The sequence below is a fragment of the Chelonia mydas genome, chromosome 1 (assembly GCF_015237465.2).
Source record: "Chelonia mydas isolate rCheMyd1 chromosome 1, rCheMyd1.pri.v2, whole genome shotgun sequence".
Classification (NCBI taxonomy): Eukaryota; Metazoa; Chordata; order Testudines; family Cheloniidae; genus Chelonia; species Chelonia mydas.
The window spans coordinates 343,124,624-343,143,303 of record NC_057849.1 but is presented as its reverse complement, the minus strand read 5'-3'; the positions used below and the strand labels follow the sequence as shown (position 1 = coordinate 343,143,303).

At 52.3% G+C, this 18,680-nt stretch overlaps 1 protein-coding gene across 2 annotated transcripts; it reads right to left on the bottom strand.

Moving 5' to 3' along the window:
• Window positions 1-858: 858 nt before the first annotated feature.
• LOC119565085 (butyrophilin subfamily 3 member A2) lies at window positions 859-14,588 on the bottom strand. Of its 2 annotated transcripts, XM_037889431.2 has the most exons (5): window positions 14,477-14,588; window positions 10,009-10,102; window positions 5,845-6,207; window positions 4,246-4,404; window positions 859-2,844 (listed from the first exon to the last, which is right to left on the bottom strand). In XM_037889431.2, exons 2-5 carry the CDS (start codon window positions 10,064-10,066, stop codon window positions 2,753-2,755), a joined length of 672 nt encoding a protein of 223 aa, XP_037745359.1. In that variant the 5' UTR covers window positions 10,067-10,102; window positions 14,477-14,588; the 3' UTR covers window positions 859-2,752. The 2 variants fall into 2 exon arrangements, with proteins under 2 accessions (XP_037745359.1, XP_037745358.1); XM_037889430.2 differs by having other exon boundaries at window positions 859-4,404.
• Between the last annotated feature and the right edge of the window lie 4,092 nt (window positions 14,589-18,680).

Here is an 18,680-nt window from a genome sequence, read left to right as displayed (position 1 = left end):
AACATCCGTTCTTTATCTCTCTGTGTTATCCACAGGAGCGTGATATCGTTCATGGTCACCTGGTTGAAATAGGGTGCTTTTCTTAAGGGGCATTCAGAGGTGCCCGTTCCTGCTGGGCCGTTTGCCTGTGGCTGAACAGAAATGTTCCCCACTGTTAGCCATGTGGTGAGGGGAGGGGGAAGGGGTTAGCCACACGGTGGGGGAGGCAAAATGCGACCTTGTAACGAAAGCACATGTGCTATGTATGTAATGTTAACAGCAAGGTTTACCATGAAAGAGTGTACCCAGTGTTCTATAAAATTTGTCTTTTTAAATATCACTGTCCCTTTTTCTTTTCCCCTCCATCAGCTGCATGTGGTTCAAGGATCACAGAATCTTCTCCTTCCCAGAGGCTAGCGAAGATTAGAAGGTGAAAAAAACACACTCGTGATTAAATGTTCTCTGACTTCATGCTGTCCTCCGACACTGACAGAGCACAGACGAATGCGTGGAGGCAGTCAACGTCAGAGTGCAGGAAAGCACAAAATGAACATGAGGAGTAAGTGGCAGGCTGAAGCTGAAAGGTGGCGGCAGCGTGATGAGAGGAGGCAGGATTCAATGCTGAGGCTTCTGGAGGATCAAACTAATATGCTCCAGCATATGGTTGAGCTGCAGGAAAGGCAGCTGGAGCACAGACCGCCGCTACAGCCCCTTTGTAACCAACCGCCCTCCTCCCCAAGTTCCATAGACCTCCTCACCCAGATGCCCAAGAAGGTGGTGTGGGGGGGGCCTCCGGCCACCCAGCCACTCCACCCCAGAGGATTGCCCAAGCAACCGAAGGCTGGCATTCAATAAGTTTTAAAGTACTGTGTGGCCTTGTCCTTCCCTCCTCCACCACCCTTCCTGGGCTAATCTATGGCCCCACCACAGTTAGGGAATCCCATTGCAGCAAAGCCATCCACTATGACCTGCACATTTCCCAGGGTCACTACCCTTGCCCTTTATTAAAACCATCCTAAACTAATTAAGCACGCTATGAAGCTGATGGATTATACTTGCACTAAAGAAGTAGCACTATAGAAAAAATTCTGATTTATTGACAGAATGATACAAATAATATAATGTTTTGAATTTGTCAACATTTTATTGGACATTTCTATGAAGAGATATTGAAACAAGGATTTGCTTTTAATTAAAAGCAATCTTTCTTGCCTTTTTGGCTGCAAAATCAGTAATAATATCATCGTATGACAAAGACACAGTGATGTCTTGTTCGATTGCAAGAATAGCAAGACCAGTCAAGCATTCCTGACTCATTGTAGAGTGGAGATAGTATTTTTAATAGTTTTCTCATTCGTTGGAGTGTAAGTACTTTAGATTTGCCTCATTCAGCTTTCTAGAACTTTGGCAACAGGCCTGAACAATGGGCTGCTGGTGCTAGAAAGATGGATGTTTTCTGTGCTAGGCGAGCAAGCTGTAACTGGGGAGAAAATAGAGTCCTGAAGCAAACTGTAAGCGGGAGTTGAAACCTCCGTTGCCTACAAATAGTCATTTGTCAGTCAGAGCAGCGCAACTGATTCAGTTACATGCCTTTGTAGATGAGGGTAGGCTGGTGGACCCCCATTGCCACTTTGGGACAAAATCGGCCACCCCCAGTTCCGTTTGTAGCCCTTTGCTCAGGGATCGGTGTGTTCCCCAGCATCCATCCAAAAGGAAACATGGAATAACAAAAAGCAACTGCCCTGTTCTCAGCTGATGCTGTGAGGCCTGTGGGAGCTAAAGGCCCTGGAACACCTTCCCCAGTCTAAGGTGGGGGCGGAGCGGGGGGGTGGGGTGTCGCACCAGCATGCTCAGCCCCTCTCCTGGGCCCTCCATTTATATCCCTCAGCTGCAGCTGGGAATCAGACCCAGTCTCTAAATGCTGTCAAGCCGGGTTGGCTGATTCCCAGCACCGGCCTGCTGGGCTGCTCTGTGGGACGGGCTTGGCTGCTTCCTGGCCCCCACGGTCCTTGCAGAGACAGGCTGTCCTGTTACACACCTCCCCAGCCCTCCCAAGAGTGAAGTTGGTGCACTCTTTGCCTCCCTCCTCATGAGAAATATAGTCCACATTCACCGGGGTGGCCCTGGACTGGGGGTGAACCATAAGCGCATGGGGCTGCAGAGCCAGGTCAACCTGGGGTTCATGTCTCTCAGCGCATGCAGCCACTGCAGAGGGGCCTGGTCAGCGAGGAGGGTAAAAGACACACCGAGCGAGTAGTGCCTCAGGACCTTGATAGTCCACCTTAGCACCAGGCACTCCCCCATCACTACAGAGTTTTGCTGTCTCAGGAACAAATATTATTAAATATTATTTATTAAATATTTCTTCCCCATGTAGATACCTGGACTGTAATCAGGGCACTCCTTGACCTACACTTTGTCAAGGTAAACAGATTGAGCTCCGTTAGTCTATCACTGTCCTGCGGGTTTTCTCATCCTTTAATCATTCTTGTGGCTCTTCTCTGAACCCTCTCCACTTTATCATCAACATCCCTCTGGAATGGTGGGCACCACAACTGGACACAGGATTCCAACAGCGTTTGCATCAGTGCCAAATATAAAGGTAAAATACCCTCTGTAGTTCTGCTCGAGGTGCATCCCTGCTCATGCACCCAAGGGTCACATTAGCCCTTTTGACCACAGCAGCATCAGACCAGGAGCTCATGTGCGGCTGCTTGCTCTCCACCCCCCACAAAAACCGTTTTCAGTCACTGCTTCCCAGGATCGAGCCTTGCTACCAAGTGCCGTGTAGGGACGTCACTGAAGTATTTTCTGAGTTCCTCGGGCATGTGACTTCCTCCCTTGCCTGAGCTGCTTCCTCATCACCTGCAAAAATACACGTCAAACACAAACCAGGAAACACTAGACTGTAGAACCTGAGCTGAAAGAAGTGCTGAGCATGCAGCTTTGCACACACATCGCCCACAGGAGCCTTTTGGGTTCTCTCAGCCCCCAGGAAGATCCCGACATCCAGTAACGTGGGGAGGGTACGGAAGGAAACGGAGAACAAGCACATTTGCTGAGAGCCATCAAGCACTAGCCAGCGCGGCTTAGGGAGTGACAGCTCCTCAGAGAAGCAGCAGCCAGCACATTTCCAGCCTTAGCGAGGGCTGAACGCTTTAATAATCAGCAAAGCCTTAGGAACTTTGGGTAACTCCAGGAAACATTCTTTACTCCTCTCCCCCACCCAGCTATAACCCGATTCCTAATTCAGTCACATGTCTCTGCACAGGGCTGGCCAGAGGGGTTGGGGAAGGGTTAGTGACTGGATTCTTTAAACTTTAAGTCATCTCCTCAATCCCGTGTCCAGCTGCCTGGATCGTAGGTAGCAGCGTGGTGAGGAGAGCAGCCTCCGGGGAGCTGGTACGTGGCCCACCGTGCAAGCAGAGGGGACAGGATGTGGAGCGGGCAGAGTGGGCTTTGCATCCACCCTCCATAGCCCCACCTAGCGCTGTTCTGCCAGCATGCCGGGGAAGTACCTGCACCAGGTGCAGACCTGCCACTGGATTCTTCCCCTCGGAGCAACAATCAAACTCTGCCTTATGGGCTGCTCCAGCTGCCCCTTGCTCGGGTCTCACGGCAAAGCCACCCCCGAGCCCTGTTAGCTTGTGCTTTTCTGGAATCGCAGGCTAAGAGGCAGAGAATTTGATGGGTAAGATAAGGAAGCTGCCTTGGATATTGGCTTATCTAGCTCTATAAGACACCATTATTGAAATGCTCTTCAGCTGTCTATACCTTTGTTGTGTAAAGGTCTTATTTAGGTCTTCAAGTGCATTACTAAACCTTTACAACTGTTCCATAATACCTAGCTCTTCACCTAGAGAGCTCCAAGCGCTTTACAAGGGAGTGTCATTCCTATTTTACAGTTGGGGAAACTGAGGCACAGAGCGGGGGCATGACCTACCCGAGGTCAACCAGCAGGCCAGTGGCAGAGCCAGGAATAGACTCTGGGTCTCGCAAGTCCCAGTCCAGTGCTTTTTACACTAGGCCATAGTGCTTCAGTGCCTTTATGTTAGTAACGCACGGTCCAGCTGTCCAAGGGGCAAATATTAAGATTTGTTTGTCTCAGGAAGAAATAGCTTAAAACCTTATTTTGCAAATATTTTTGTCTTGCTGCCTAGGGGATATCATGGTTGACAGGATCTTTGTTTCTCTTTACTGGTTTGGCATTGTAATGAAAACTGATTTTTAAAACGACTCGTCTCACACACACACTATTGCACATACCTTCTTTAGCCTTCGTAGTCTTCTTTTTACACCAACAGTACCCTGCAAAGCTCCCTACTACAAGAATCACTAGTGCGCTCAATGGCACACAAACGCTTAGAACGCGGAGTCGTTTTTCATGTCCTCCTGGAACGTAGGCGTCTGTCTGAACAGTTGCACCTGCAAAACAGTAAAATGATTAAGTAAGCTGGAACTGCCTCCAGCCATTTCCAATATAAACCCTCCCTCCCAGTTGCAATTAGCTGTTACTACAGCTTGCTCCATACAGCCAGGCTTTCTGCTATCAGGGTTATGGGCTTAAAAACCACAGGTGGGCAATCAGGAGTGAATGCACAGGAAAGATGGGGAACATGGTGGTGGCACTCGGCAGGAAATGCAGAAATGCTAAGGGGAAGGGACACTAGACATCCAGGTGGGTAGCAATAAGAGCAGCAGGTTGAGACACAGCAAGGGTCTGGCTCATCTCAAGGTGGCCAGTAGCAGATGGATTGATGGCCTAGCAATTAGGTGACCCAGAGCAAAATTGCAAATGGGGCTGGGAAGAAGTTTGGCCAGAATGGGCAGCTGCAGCAGTGAGCCGGAGAGCGCTCACGTGTGCCGGGACAACGCTATTGGCAGAGTTGGAGCGCTGAAGTTACAGGATCCGAAACACCCCCCATGTCCCTTATTAAACCGGAGTCCTGGGGTTACAGATTCCAGAATTCGGTTTCCTGAATGCACCAGGGAAGCCTGATGGTGGGAATGGAGGGTCACAAAGAGGGAGATAACAGGACACCTAGAACTTGGGATTGGTGCTTTTTATTTCCCCGTAAATTGAAAGATAAAAATTCCCTAAGTTCTACATGAATCAAACCCTGAAAACGTTTGACTGAGCTTCCTGTCTCACCAAAAGGAGTTCAAAGGCCTCATTGCATCTCTGGCATGTTTAGTACATGATCCGAAAGATGGCTTGAAAAAGCACATTTTGGGCCACACAGTGTGTCTGGCCTGGTGCTAATGGCCAAGCAGAAAGCTATGCTAGGAGACGCGCTAACACCTTAGGCCCCCCTACAGAACCAACCACAATCCCAGACACTGCACTCCTCAAAGCACAGGGACTGCAGTGCCTGCCAGTAGGGAAAACCCACAGGAGGCAGAAACAGACTCCACGAACCCATCCTGGGATCTGAGAGTCAAGCTGGGCTCTTCCCGGCTCAAACATCACCAGAAATAGAGATTCTGTGTGCCAAACTGTGCCCCTAGTTACACTGGAACATTTCCACGGAAGCCTAATGGGGTTACAGGGGATCTAAAGAGGGCATCATTCGCCCTGCAGTGTCCCTATTACTGGGGATGGAGTGAGAGAAGGAAGAACCCAACTCGATCTACACTTCCTTCTCCCATCATGGCACTGACAGTTAAAGCTCCATTTCTACTTCTAATAACAGATCGTGGTAGATACAGAGTAATGGAGAGAAAAAACTGATCCCCGGGATGCTTCTCTTAATGTCACTTATCACAGCAGGCTCCTGCTTCAAAATTATGCTAAAGGGCTCGTGGGGTTCTCACTGAAAGGACAACCGTCACAGCACTGTTGATAAGGGAACATTGGTGACCTACCTTGGGTCTTTTTCTGCATAAGCAGGACAATCTGTAAAGTTTGGGGAGTGTTCTCATATAAACTGGCATGACAGGTGTAGTTTCCAAAGTCAGCGGGGGTTACATTCTTCAGTAGCAGAGAAGCGTTGCCATCGGACAATCCCTGAGAAGAGAACTCCGTTCTCCCCTTATATTGTCCACACTGATACTCTGGATGGTTCTGGCCATAGTAGTAGCTGTTCACGACTTCACAACTCCCATTTAACCAGTTAACTTGCCAGTTAACTGTCGGGTTTGAAAGACTGATAGCGTCTCCACATTTGACAATGCAGGGCAGGAGCACATCTTCACCGACATCCGCTTCAATTCTGACAGGGTCACAGGCTGAAAGAGAGAAGAAGGACATGGCATTACTCAAAGTCAGCTGAAACAATTTCTATTACCCTTGTCAAGTGATACAAACTCTAGGGCCGTGGCTGGCTGGGATCACAATGCTACTTCTAACGAGAATTCAAGAACAAAAGGTTCAGGGGCAGCTAAGTTGCCTCAGGACATAACCCATCCACCCGGAGCCTTAAAAGCACAGAGGGACGTAGCTAAGGAGAACGGCCCCTGCGTTCCTGTCCATCCTCATCTTGTCCACAATGCTGTCGATAACACACGCCAATGCTCAGCTCCCATCTTTGACAGACCTCCAACAGTGAGCTGTCACAGACTCTCCACCTGTGGGGCGTGACCATACAGGGATGTGTCACACAACCCCGCCTCCCCCCATTCAGTTATACAAGCCAAATATATTTAACAAATGCCCGATGCGTGCAGATTCCCACCAGGATGTACAGCTCATCACAGTTCAGTACATCATCTCCTTTACAGAGTTTTGCACCGTGTGAATGACATGCAGCCATCCCGTTCCTTCCCAACCCAGAGACCAGCAGCAGGGCTTGAGCCCCTGACCATCAGAGCCCTGTGCTAGGACCTCACTACTTGAGCTACAGGGCCCTGGAGTAATTGCTAGCTCCTCTGCAGGCCAGCCACCAGCAGAGGCCTTGGCAGACAACCCCAATGGGCTACACAACCATTTACTAGTCATCAGTAGAATCCTGGTGTTCAGGAATCCTGGATTCTCTCCCTGGCTCCGGGAGAAGTTAGAGAGACTAAACCTGGTTTGGTTCTTCACTCTGAAACCAGTGCAGTGCGGGGATAAGATCAGGGTCAGGGGTCAGCTGTGAGCTGCTATGAACTCACTTCTAGATTATTGTTTTGAAATGTTGGTGTGGTGGGGGCATTCAGCAGCTGCCTGCAAAGGCTGGGGTTCGTGGCATTGGGCAATACATGCATGGGAGTAAGAGCAGCAGCTAGACAGGAGACCTGAACTCTGGTACCCTCTTTTTCAGGTCAGGGAAGTTTCCCGGAAGCTCCGGGTGTCTCGCCTAGGGGAGCAGCTTCCTTCAGGACTCAAACAAAGGATTTTCCGATTATTCCAATAAGTCTCGAAGGCAGTGTTGCATAAAACAGGATTAATAAGGGATAAAACTCCTCCATCTGGGAGGCTGGTTCAGGGATATGGAAAAGACATGCAGTAATAGGACTATGGGGGGAGTGACGGGGTGTCCACCCCACACAAGGCCTAAATGGGCAAAGGTGGTAGGTGGGCCAATTAACTGCCCAAGCTGCACCTGGAGGAGGAGCCAGGGAGGGGGGTTAATTAAATGAGGCTCAGCTGGTCAGGAACAGGCAGGGCCTGTAGAAAGTCCAGGAGCTGAGAGCAGAAGGGGGCTGCAGGGCAGAAATCTGAACTCACTCCCTGGGAGAAGGGAGGTGTGTTTGGGGCTACAGTGGGTAGTCCATGGTTACTCCCTGAGAGGGGGGAGTTGGGAGTGTGGTTTGGCGAGCCCAGAGAAGGGGGAGAGCCAGAGAGGCAGGCAAGGCTCAGGGGGAAAGCAGCAAGGTATGGGGTAAGTCGAACCTTGGCTCCCGATGAGAAGGCCTGTGAGCCAGGATCTGGAGTAGAAGGGGGGCCGGGGCCCGCGACCAGCCACTGATGAAGTGGCATGAGCAGGGCAAGGAGCAGGAAGACTGCCAGAGCCCATTTGTCAAGAGAGACTTTGATACCCTGGAAGGCGGAGGGGGGGACATGTATAGCGACGTGCCCAGAGGACCGAGTCATGGAGAGGAGGCTGCAGTTCCTGGAGAGGGAGAGGGGTCCGCAGGGCTAGAGGACGACAGGAGAGGCACCGCGAGCAGAGGGCGCAATGCCTGGCTGGAGCTAATCTCCAGGACAGCCAGCAGGAGGCGCCACTAGCAGGGAGTGACCCCCTGTGATGGGGTCAGCCCATAAGCCTGGTTCTTTTACTGTTCTCTGGACCACGTGCTACTGTGCTAAATGGACGACTGGTCTGATGTGAGAGGACAATTCCTGGGTACAAAGAGAGAAGGGGAAGAACTTGTAAAGTCCTAGAACAGCATTAAGAAGTCGCTCCATTGGCTAAACGCAGCCCAGGCAACCCCCCGAAGTCAGTGGAATTACGGAGAGTTTCATCACTGGCACTGCTGTGTTACCACCTCGTTTCCACTGCCCACCAAGCTGTGGTATCAGAGAAAGGAACTAAATGAGCTTGGCATGATTTGTTTCATCACGTATTTTACACCCAGTGCTTCCCAGCTGGAGGGAAAAGAAAGTGATTTGTAGGGTGCAGACTCTGTACTAGAGAGGAAAGACCGAGGGCAGGTTACACTTTTAAGGCTGCAGCATTGACGCTGTTCTCCTAGGCCGACGGGAGAGCTTCTCCCACCGGCGTAGTTAATCCACTTCCGCCAGAGGTGGTAGCTCTGTGATGGGAGCAGCTCTCCCTTCGACACAGCGCTGCCTACGCCGGGGGTTCGGTTGCAGAATTACGTTGCTGCGGGGTGTGGATATTTCACAGCTCTGAGCAATGCAGTTATACCCATGTGAGTCTGTCGTGTAGGGCTGGCCCAAGAACCAGGGCAGATTACGTCAACCTAACGTACATCAACATACAGCCACCGCAGTTAAGTCGCTGGTGCGTGCGCACACGTGGCCCCTTGTCTCGGCCGTGCGTGTTCTCACCTGGTGCGCTGTAGCGATCCTATTGTCAGTGTGGGCCATTGTGTGACGGTTCCGGAGAGCCAGGAACAATCGACACAAGCGACGCCGTGTCTACAGTGATACAGCATCGACCTAACTCCATCAACCTTGACTCTGCTGCGCGGGGAGGTGGTGTTACTAAATCAGCACTGAGATGCGCTTACGTTGGAAGGGGACACGGCGGAGGGTGGGGGAGGGGGGTTTAGGATTAGGGTTGTCAACTCTCCCGGATTGGCCTGGAGTCTCCTGGAATCGGCATCGATCTCCCGGTGATCACTGAAACCAGCCCAGGAGATTTTAATGGGATATTTTAAGAAAATGACATTGCCATGATGCGGGGGGAAAACAATCTCCTGGAATAGCTTCAGTCAGAGTTGACAACCCTAGTTAGTAGGGATCTGGTGCAGGGACAGCCAGACTGCGGCAAGGCAGATCATTTTAGCATGTCCTGGATGGAGGCAATGTAGGTGTCAGTGGGGAGATGGGCAGACATTTCACCTGTCTGGACAGACCAAGGGTTGGGTTTTCAAAATGCCGGGGAAGGGAAGTGGCCAGATGTTTGTACTGAGGCTTCTATTTCCCCTCCGTTGTGTGAGGGCCACACCTCACCGTGCGCTTTGCTCCGTATACTGACTCCACAGTCCCCCCTCCCCCATTCTGTACGGGCCCATTTTCATTCTTTGGCCTATAGCCAGGCTTGGGGTGTGTGTGTGGGGGGGGGGGGGTTGATGGGGAGTGAGAACAGCCCCCCCAAACAACTCTCACAGGCTGGGTTTTGAACCCGCAGACCAAGCGCTGGCCGGGTACACAGAGGGGCAGGAAGCAGGGCTGGGTGCATTTACGTATCCATAGAAAGTTGAGCAAGATCATGGAGCCGGCTCTGGGAGCAGCTGCCCTGCAGCAATGAGATCTATTAGCACAGAGCCACCCACCCGGTTACCCCCATGGCACCGGGGTGGCAAGTCAGGGACACTGAAGACAAGAGTGTTTGAAGAGCTACAGAGACATTAGGGGAAACAGTGGGACTTTCTCCAGTTTGGTAAAGCGGTAGCAAGAGAGTAGATCGGTCACCTTACCTGCCAGGACAACGAGAAAAAGTCCAGCCAATACCCAAACGCTGCTGTGCGCTGCCATTTCTGTCAGTTGTTCTCAGACCCTCTTCCAACCTCCCTGTTAAAAAACAAACAAACAAAAAAAGTAATCCCTTCACATACATCTGCAGGACTCCTGCACAGAAAGTTCAAACCGTCCTAGTAACCCTGGCAAGCTGATCCGCTTGGGAAGAGAGGCCAGCTCAGCGCTTGGATCATTTTACAGGATAATTTATCAGTAATATTGTGGTAGTGCCTCAGGACCCCATCATGGACCAGGGCCCCATTGTGCGGGTGCTGGGCACACACATGGGAAGACATGCCCGTTGGGGCCAGGGACCGGCCACACTGCAGCTGGCAGTGCGCCCCCCAGCCCGGGCAGACAGACTTACACCAGCGAGGCTCAAGCCAGCACGCTAAAAATAGCAACGTGGGCCTTGCAGCTCCGGAAGAGACTCCACCTGAGCTCAGACCCAGGGGTCAGGTGGGCTGGAGGACCCAAATTATGGCCCGAGCCACAACAGCTACATGGCTACTGGTAGCGTGCTAGCTCGAGCCCTGTTTGCGTGACACCGTCTACCCAGGCCGGGAGGCTGCTGCCAGCTGCTGTGTCGATGTAGTTGGAGTCTCTTGTCTTATACTTAGACTGCAACAACAGTGGGACCCAGCCTGGAGGAACGCAAGGAAACAGACAAGACTGTATTGGTCAGCACGATAGGCGCTGGTCTCAAACATCAATCTAGCTTTGCAGACGTTTACCTTTCTGTATGCATCAGGGAAGAGGAGATTTTTAAGGAGCGATATGAAGGACAATGAGTAGGCTTTACAGCAGTTTACAAGTTGCTCCTTCCATGAGCAATGGGCAGGATGGGAGAAAGCCCGAAGGCGCTTGTCTGACAGTTTAACAAGTGAGCAACGGTGGCTGGCATCACCAGCCCATCAGAGGCCAAAGTTGACATCTCAATAGAGAATGAGAGAGGACAGGTCAGGCGGGGATAAGCTCTGAAGGGCCACGAGAGTGAACAGAAGTGGCTTGTACTTATGTGGTGGATAAGGGGGAGTCAGTGGAGTGGAGGGATGCAAAGACATGGCTGAAATGATAAACCAGGAGAGTGATCTTTGCAACAGCGTTTTTAAATGGATAAACTGGGCAAGATGGGATTGATCCAGGCCAGAGAGGAGGATGTTGCAGAAGTTAAGACGCAAGGTGAGAGAGAAGACAGTTAGCTGTGTAGAGATAGAAAAGGCGAGATCTTACAGATGTTCTTCAGGAAGAATTAGCACAATTCAGACCCAGCCTGGATGTGAGGCTCTAGAGAGGACAGAGTTAGTGATGACACCCAGGTACAGGTAATCGGGAGGATGGTGGTGGTGTCCACAGTGACTGAGAGATGGGGGTGGTGTCAAAAAGGAGGATGTAGAACTCTTTTTTGCCTGGTTTCAGAGTAACAGCCGTGTTAGTCTGTATTCGCAAAAAGAAGAGGAGTACTTGTGGCACCTTAGAGACTAACCAATTTATTTGAGCATAAGCTTTCGTGAGCTACATGAAGTGAGCTGTAGCTCACGAAAGCTTATGCTCAAATAAATTGGTTAGTCTCTAAGGTGCCACAAGTACTCCTTTTCTTTAAGCCTGTATTACGCTTAAATCGATGGCTGGACATCCATGACAAGTGAGAAAGACTGGCTGAGATTTTAATTTGGACAGAAGAAGGCAGGTGTGGTGTGGAGAAGTAGATCTGAGTTATGTGCACAGAGGTGACAGATCAAGTCCTATTTGCTAATGAGATCCCAGAGACAAGGTACAGAACAGGGGTGTTGGACATGCAGCCCCTGGGCTGGATCTGGCCTGTGTGGCCCACATCACACACGGAGATTGTGCAGCATCTCCACTTTCTTTTTAAGAGTTTCTAGCACTCCTGGCTGCAGAGACAAACTGGCAAGTGTGACCCAGTGCCGTGACATCAGCCTTGATCTGCACACAGCCTGCCAAAAAGAGACCCATAGTTGTGATCTCCCCTGCCTGCTACTACTCCAGCTGGACCGTCAGCACTAAAGCCAGTGATAACACTTCAGCATCAATATTAGACCATTTAAGTTGGTGGAATGAGGAAGGAGCTGGAAGTGAAGCCCAGTGCTGATAACCAGCTGCTGGGAAGAAGAGAAGAGAGGAAACTCAGAATCAAGGAAGAGGGAAAGCAGGATGGGGAAAGCGAAACACAGGATGGAAACAACACAGGGCCAAAAGGATAAAGGGATGCAGCTATGCTGGTATAAAAGTGTCTGCATGGCTGTAGGAAGTGAGCTGTACCAGCACAGACACCGTGACAATGTCTGCACAAGGGGAGTGAGCTGATTTAACTACATCAGTTTTTGTTTCAAAAGTTGTTAAAAAAACAACTCAGTGTAGACAAGCCCCGAGTTGCAAAGTTAAGGCTAAACATCGGAATAACGGGAGACTCTGGGAAGTCAGGTGGGCCGAGATGCAGGGACATCACAACGGCCTGTTAGTGCTCTTGTGAAAGTTTCTCTTTCCTCTGATGGACTGAGGCTGTGAAGTTCAACAAGGACAAGTGCAGAGTCCTGCACTTAGGACGGAAGAATCCCATGCACCGCTACAGACTAGGGACCGAATGGCTCGGCAGCAGTTCGGCAGAAAAGGACCTAGGGGTGACAGTGGACGAGAAGCTGAATATGAGTGAACAGTGTGCCCTTGTTGCCAAGAAGGCCAGTGGCATTTTGGGCTGTATAAGTAGGGGCTGAAGAGGAGAGGTTTGGAGTGTGGGAGGGGGCTCAGGGCTGGGGCAGAGGGTTAGGGTGTGGGGGGATGAGGGCTCTGGCTGGGACTGGGTTTGAGGCATTGGCAGAACGGCGGGAAATAGGACCCAGCGGCAGCACTTGATGCCCGGAGCCGGCACAGCAGAGTCAGCGAGGGCAGCAGGCTCAGGCTCCGGACCCCGGGGGGCGGCGCGCGGGGGCAGGAAGTGGGGGCCGGGGGACACTCGGGGGAGGTGCAGCGGGGGGCCGGGGGAGAGACCTGGCCCCAAACATCGGTGGAGCCGGGCCCCCGGGCCGTGAATATTGCTGGAGCCCGGGCACCATGAGCCCATATAACTCGCTGCCCCAGCTCCCCCCGCCCCCCCACCGCCACCACTCCTGCCCCACGCTGGGCAAGGGGCAGCCCCACCCCCACCGAGGCTACGGTGAGGGGCAGCAGGGGAGAGGAGGGGGTCCCTCACCAAGAGCTCGCTGCTGCCGCCGGCGGAGAGAGGGTGTGTGGGGGGGTGAGTCCCCTCTGACCCTAGCCCTGGGGCAGCCTGTCTGCACCCCAAGCTCCTCATCCCCTGCCCTACCCCATCCCAGGGCCTGCACCCCTCACCCCCGCCTGCACCCCAACCCTCTGCCCTAATCCTCAGCCTCTTCAACACCCCAAATCCCCAGCCCCAGACAGAGCCCTCACCCCCTGGCACCCTAACCCTCTGCCCCAGCCCTGGGCCCCCTCCTGCATCATTAACCCCCCAGCCCCACTCCAAAGCCCTCACCCCAACCCTCTGCCCTAGCCCTGTGCCCCCTCCCAAACCCCTCATCCCCAGCCCCACCCCACAGCCCCCACCCCTGCACCCACCCTCAGCACCCCCCAACCCCAAACTCCCTCCTAGAGCCGGCACTCCCTCCCCCTTCCCACACACACCCTCCTGCCCCCAAACTCCCTCCCAGAGCCTGCACCCCACCTACACACCACCCCCAGCCCAGAGCCTGCACCCCTCACCCCCTCCTGCATCCCCACCCCTTGCCCCAGGCCAGAGCCTACACCCAAACTCCCTCCCAGAGCCTGTACTCCAGACCCCCTCCCCCACCCAAACTCCCTCCCAGAGCCTGTACTCCAGACCCCCTCCCCCACCCAAACTTCCTCCCAGAGCCCAACCTCTTACCCCTTTTACACTCAAACTCCCTCCCAGAGCCTGCACCCCAATCCCTGCCCCAGCCCAGGGCCTCCACCCCAGACCTCCTCCCCCCACCCAAACTCCCTCCCAGAGCCTTAGGCAGGCGCGGGGCAGAGTTGGGGCGGGGGGGGGCAGGTGCTGGGCACCACCAAAATTTCTGCAAACCTGCAAACCTGCCACCCGTGACCATCCCTGCCGCTTGCTCTGCTCGCCACCCACAGTCCGCTCGGGGGGATCCCGATCCCGTCCCGATTCTGATCCCCGGCGGGCTCTGTCCTGGGGGAAGGGGGTGCGGCGGGGGTCCCACCGCGGTTAGCGGGCCCGCGGGGACGCCCCAGAAATTAACCACGGGCCAGAGAAGCGCGGGGGGAAGGGACGGCGGGGGAAGGGACACCCCCCCCCCCCAGTTAAGGGGAGCTGGGAGAGACACGTCGCCCGCCCCGGTCAGGGGACCCCCCAGCTCGGAGCGAGACAGACGGAGGAAGCCGCTCGCAGCCTGAGCCGGTTCTTACCTCCGCCGCCGCTCCCGGCAAACGTGGGCAAAGGCGGCGCTTCCCCGATCCGCGGAGAGTGCTCGGCGCTGGACCCCGCCCCAGCCTCCTCCAGCTCGCTCTCCGGAATACGCCAGCCCCCGCCAACTCCTGGCGAGCTGCCAGACCTGACGCCAGGCTCCCATCCTTGGCTCCGCCCTCCGGTGACGCCAGGCTCCCACTCTTGGCTCCGCCCTCCAGTCTCACCCTTGGCTGCCGTCCTTCGCGTCGCGTGCAGTCCCCGGGACCCGCATCCTCCGTTCATCTTGTAGAGTACCCAGCTGTGAGCAAAGAACAGTTCCCGGGGGGCGGGGCGGCTTCCGTGGTGAGTTTTTTTGTTTTGTTTTGTTTGTTTTTTTGCTTCGGCCGTTGCGCTCTCGGAAGTTTGCTGCTTTGTTGTCGTTGTGGCTGGGGCAGAAACCCCCGAGAGCAGGGGCAGCGCGTTCAAGGGCCCCGCCGAGGAATGCGCTGCCGGGAGCGGTTACCGCTCCGACAGAGGTGGGAAGAAGCCGCAGCTGTCCGACACGGCTCCCCGCTGTAGCAAGGGCCCCCGCCCGCCCTTGGGTGCGCTGAGATCTGCTCCCTGCAGCAGTTATTGATACGCCTAGATCGTAAGAAACAGCTTTTGTAAAGAGAGGCTTCTTCCCGCCGGGGTCATGTTTTCTCGATCTTACTTATCTTTTTTCTCTTCTCTGGACTCTCTCCAGTTTTCACTCCAGTTGAGACCCAATCACCACAGAGTAGAGCGGGTATCCCAGAGCGATGCTCTGGTTTTCTGCAGAGATCCCTTTCCACAGGACTCGCATTCAGCTTGTGGTCCACTCTGACCCCCAGATCCCTTTCCGCAGGACTCCTTCCTGGGAAGTCATTGCCCATTTTGTATGCCTGCAGCTTGTTATCATTCACAGACTTTATAATTGTACTCTCTATGCCATTATCTCAATCATTGATCCAGATTTTGAATAGAAACTTATCCAGAACTGATCCCTGGAGAACCCCACTCGTTATACCCTTTCAGCCTGTGAATCATTTGCACCCATCTTATTTTAGCTCCATCTAGGTTACATTTCCATAGTTTGTTTATGAGAAGGTCATGGGAGACCTGTAACACTGCAATCTGATGACGCTAATTCCTACAGATAGCAGTTTCTCACACCATAGGTACGTGAGACTGCGATCTGTAGCAATTAGCTACATCAGATGGCCTTTTTTAGCAAAGTAGGACCTGTCACTGTTGCATATGTTTCTGGATGGTACAAGGCCCTGGAATCGAATGTATACACATTAACCCTCACGGGGCACATCACTATCACTGTCACAAGACAGGATACTAGATTAGGCAGACTATTGGTCTGACCCGCGATGGCAGTCATTACAATAGATTTATTTCCAGGGAGAAAGACGTTATAGGAGATAATATACTGCCTTTATTGAATATTTGAGAATGAAGTTGTACACAATGGCATGTGGCGAAACACTAAGGGCTAGACTGAGAGGCAAAATACCAGTTGCAAAAATGCAACCCCCATTGGTGGATTGACTCAAAAAGTTTTGACACTAGGCCAGAAATTCAGTGAGCTCTAAAATGAGAAGAAAAAAATTAAAATTAAAAATTCAGGGAATTCAGGGAATCCCAGCAGTAGATAAGACAACTGCTAGGAGACTCTATGCCTGTAGTGTCCACTCCTCCTATTTGTAGCACTCACAGAACCTTATTAACCATTCCCCCTTTAGTGTCAATACACTGCAGCCCATTCAAACACAGCCCTAGATTGGTTTACATTAAAAGTAAAACACGTTTATTTAATCAAAAAGAGATCAGTTTTAAGTGAGTTCAAGTACAAGGGCTAAAGAAAAATTATAACAAGAAAATAAAAGTAAAAAATATGCTTTCTAATGGCTAAGACCTAACTTAAAAAGCTAGAGTCTTTTTTCAAGGTAGATTTCATACCACTCTCTTTCTTCTTTCCAGCCATGGCTGACTTTCTCTTCATAAGCCATTATCTTTCTCTTCATGGCCATTATCTTTGAAAACTCGTGGCGAACGGGGGAAGTCCAAGATGACTGGAAAAAGGCTAATGTAGTGCCAATCTTTAAAAAAGGGAAGAAGGAGGATCCTGGGAACTACAGGCCAGTCAGCCTCACCTCAGTCCCTGGAAAAATCATGGAGCAGGTCCTCAAAGAATCAATCCTGAAGCACTTAGAGGAGAGGAAAGTGATCAGGAACAGTCAGCATGGATTCACCAAGGGAAGGTCATGCCTGACTAATCTAATCGCCTTTTATGATGAGATTACTGGTTCTGTGGATGAAGGGAAAGCAGTGGATGTATTGTTTCTTGACTTTAGCAAAGCTTTTGACACGGTCTCCCACAGCATTCTTGTCAGCAAGTTAAGGACGTATGGGCTGGATGAATGCACTATAAGGTGGGTAGAAAGCTGGCTAGATTGTCGGGCACAACGGGTAGTGATCAATGGCTCCATGTCTAGTTGGCAGCCGGTGTCAAGTGGAGTGCCCCAGGGGTCGGTCCTGGGGCCTGTTTTGTTCAATATCTTCATAAATGATCTGGAGGATGGTGTGGATTGCACTCTGAGCAAATTTGCGGATGATACTAAACTGGGAGGAGTGGTAGATACGCTGGAGGGGAGGGATAGGATACAGAAGGACCTAGACAAATTGGAGGATTGGGCCAAAAGAAATCTGATGAGGTTCAATAAGGATAAGTGCAGGGTCCTGCACTTAGGATGGAAGAATCCAATGCACCGCTACAGACTAGGGACCGAATGGCTAGGCAGCAGTTCTGCGGAAAAGGACCTAGGGGTGACAGTGGACGAGAAGCTGGATATGAGTCAGCAGTGTGCCCTTGTTGCCAAGAAGGCCAATGGCATTTTGGGATGTATAAGTAGGGGCATAGCGAGCAGATCGAGGGACGTGATCGTTCCCCTCTATTCGACACTGGTGAGGCCTCATCTGGAGTACTGTGTCCAGTTTTGGGCCCCACACTACAAGAAGGATGTGGATAAATTGGAAAGAGTCCAGCGAAGGGCAACAAAAATGATTAGGGGTCTAGAGCACATGACTTATGAGGAGAGGCTGAGGGAGCTGGGATTGTTTAGTCTGCAGAAGAGAAGAATGAGGGGGGATTTGATAGCTGCTTTCAACTACCTGAAAGGGGGTTCCAAAGAGGATGGCTCTAGACTGTTCTCAGTGGTAGCAGATGACAGAACGAGGAGTAATGGTCTCAAGTTGCAATGGGGGAGGTTTAGATTGGATATTAGGAAAAACTTTTTCACTAAGAGGGTGGTGAAACACTGGAATGCGTTACCTAGGGAGGTGGTAGAATCTCCTTCCTTAGAGGTTTTTAAGGTCAGGCTTGACAAAGCCCTGGCTGGGATGATTTAACTGGGACTTGGTCCTGCTTTGAGCAGGGGGTTGGACTAGATGACCTTCTGGGGTCCCTTCCAACCCTGATATTCTATGATTCTATGATTCTAGCGGGACCCACCTCTACGGTGTCCCAGCAGATCTCCCGTGGCCAGCTCACAGGGCCCAGTGCAGTCGTGCTTTGCCCTTCCGCTAAGGCACACTTGAGTACCATCCCTGCTGGGGTGTTAAAAGCCAAAAATAAAGGAATGCCCTAAACTCAAAGCAGGGTCACCGGCAGAGTCTTCAGCAAGACCCCACCTTGCTACTCAGCCAGGCCTTTCTTCACACAGCCAGGCCTTTAGTCCAGGGGGCCCAAAACTTTTTTCCCTGAGACCCACCTGTGCACTGCGGCCCACTGTTTTCTTGAGGAAAATTATTAATTTTAATGATTACATACCTATAAACTCTATGTACCTGCAGGAGGCCAGTACTCACAGGGTGCATCTTTACACTCCCCTCCCAACCCTGGCTGCGGCTTGAGGGCAGGTGCCACCCCTCCTCCCCATTGATGCCCAGCACCCCTTCCCTTACAGAGCTGGGGGCAAAAGCCTTGACCTCAGCCCCCAAATCGAGACAAAGCTCCATGCCCCCCCGTTACCATAAGCAAGGTGCCCCTGGCTCTGTCCCCCGGGGGGGGCTGGTGGGAGGTGGTTGAGGTCCCTCGGTGTTGCCGATCACCAGAGGCAGGCACGGCACATTCCGCTCAGCCTGGGATTGCACCAGCTCAGCCCGCAGGGCCCGGTTCTCCTGCAGCAGGCCGGG

Bases quoted from the DNA above. Each gene is read 5' to 3' on its own strand.
- LOC119565085 (XM_037889430.2), bottom strand. From the start codon at position 10,066: ATGGCAGCGCACAGCAGCGTTTGGGTATTGGCTGGACTTTTTCTCGTT. The intron at 6,208-10,008 runs GTAAGGTGACCG...TCTCTCTTTCAG, and splicing joins TTTTCTCGTTGTCCTGGCAG to CCTGTGACCCTGTCAGAATT. The intron at 4,405-5,844 runs GTAGGTCACCAA...ACTGTTTTGCAG, and splicing joins TATGCAGAAAAAGACCCAAG to GTGCAACTGTTCAGACAGAC.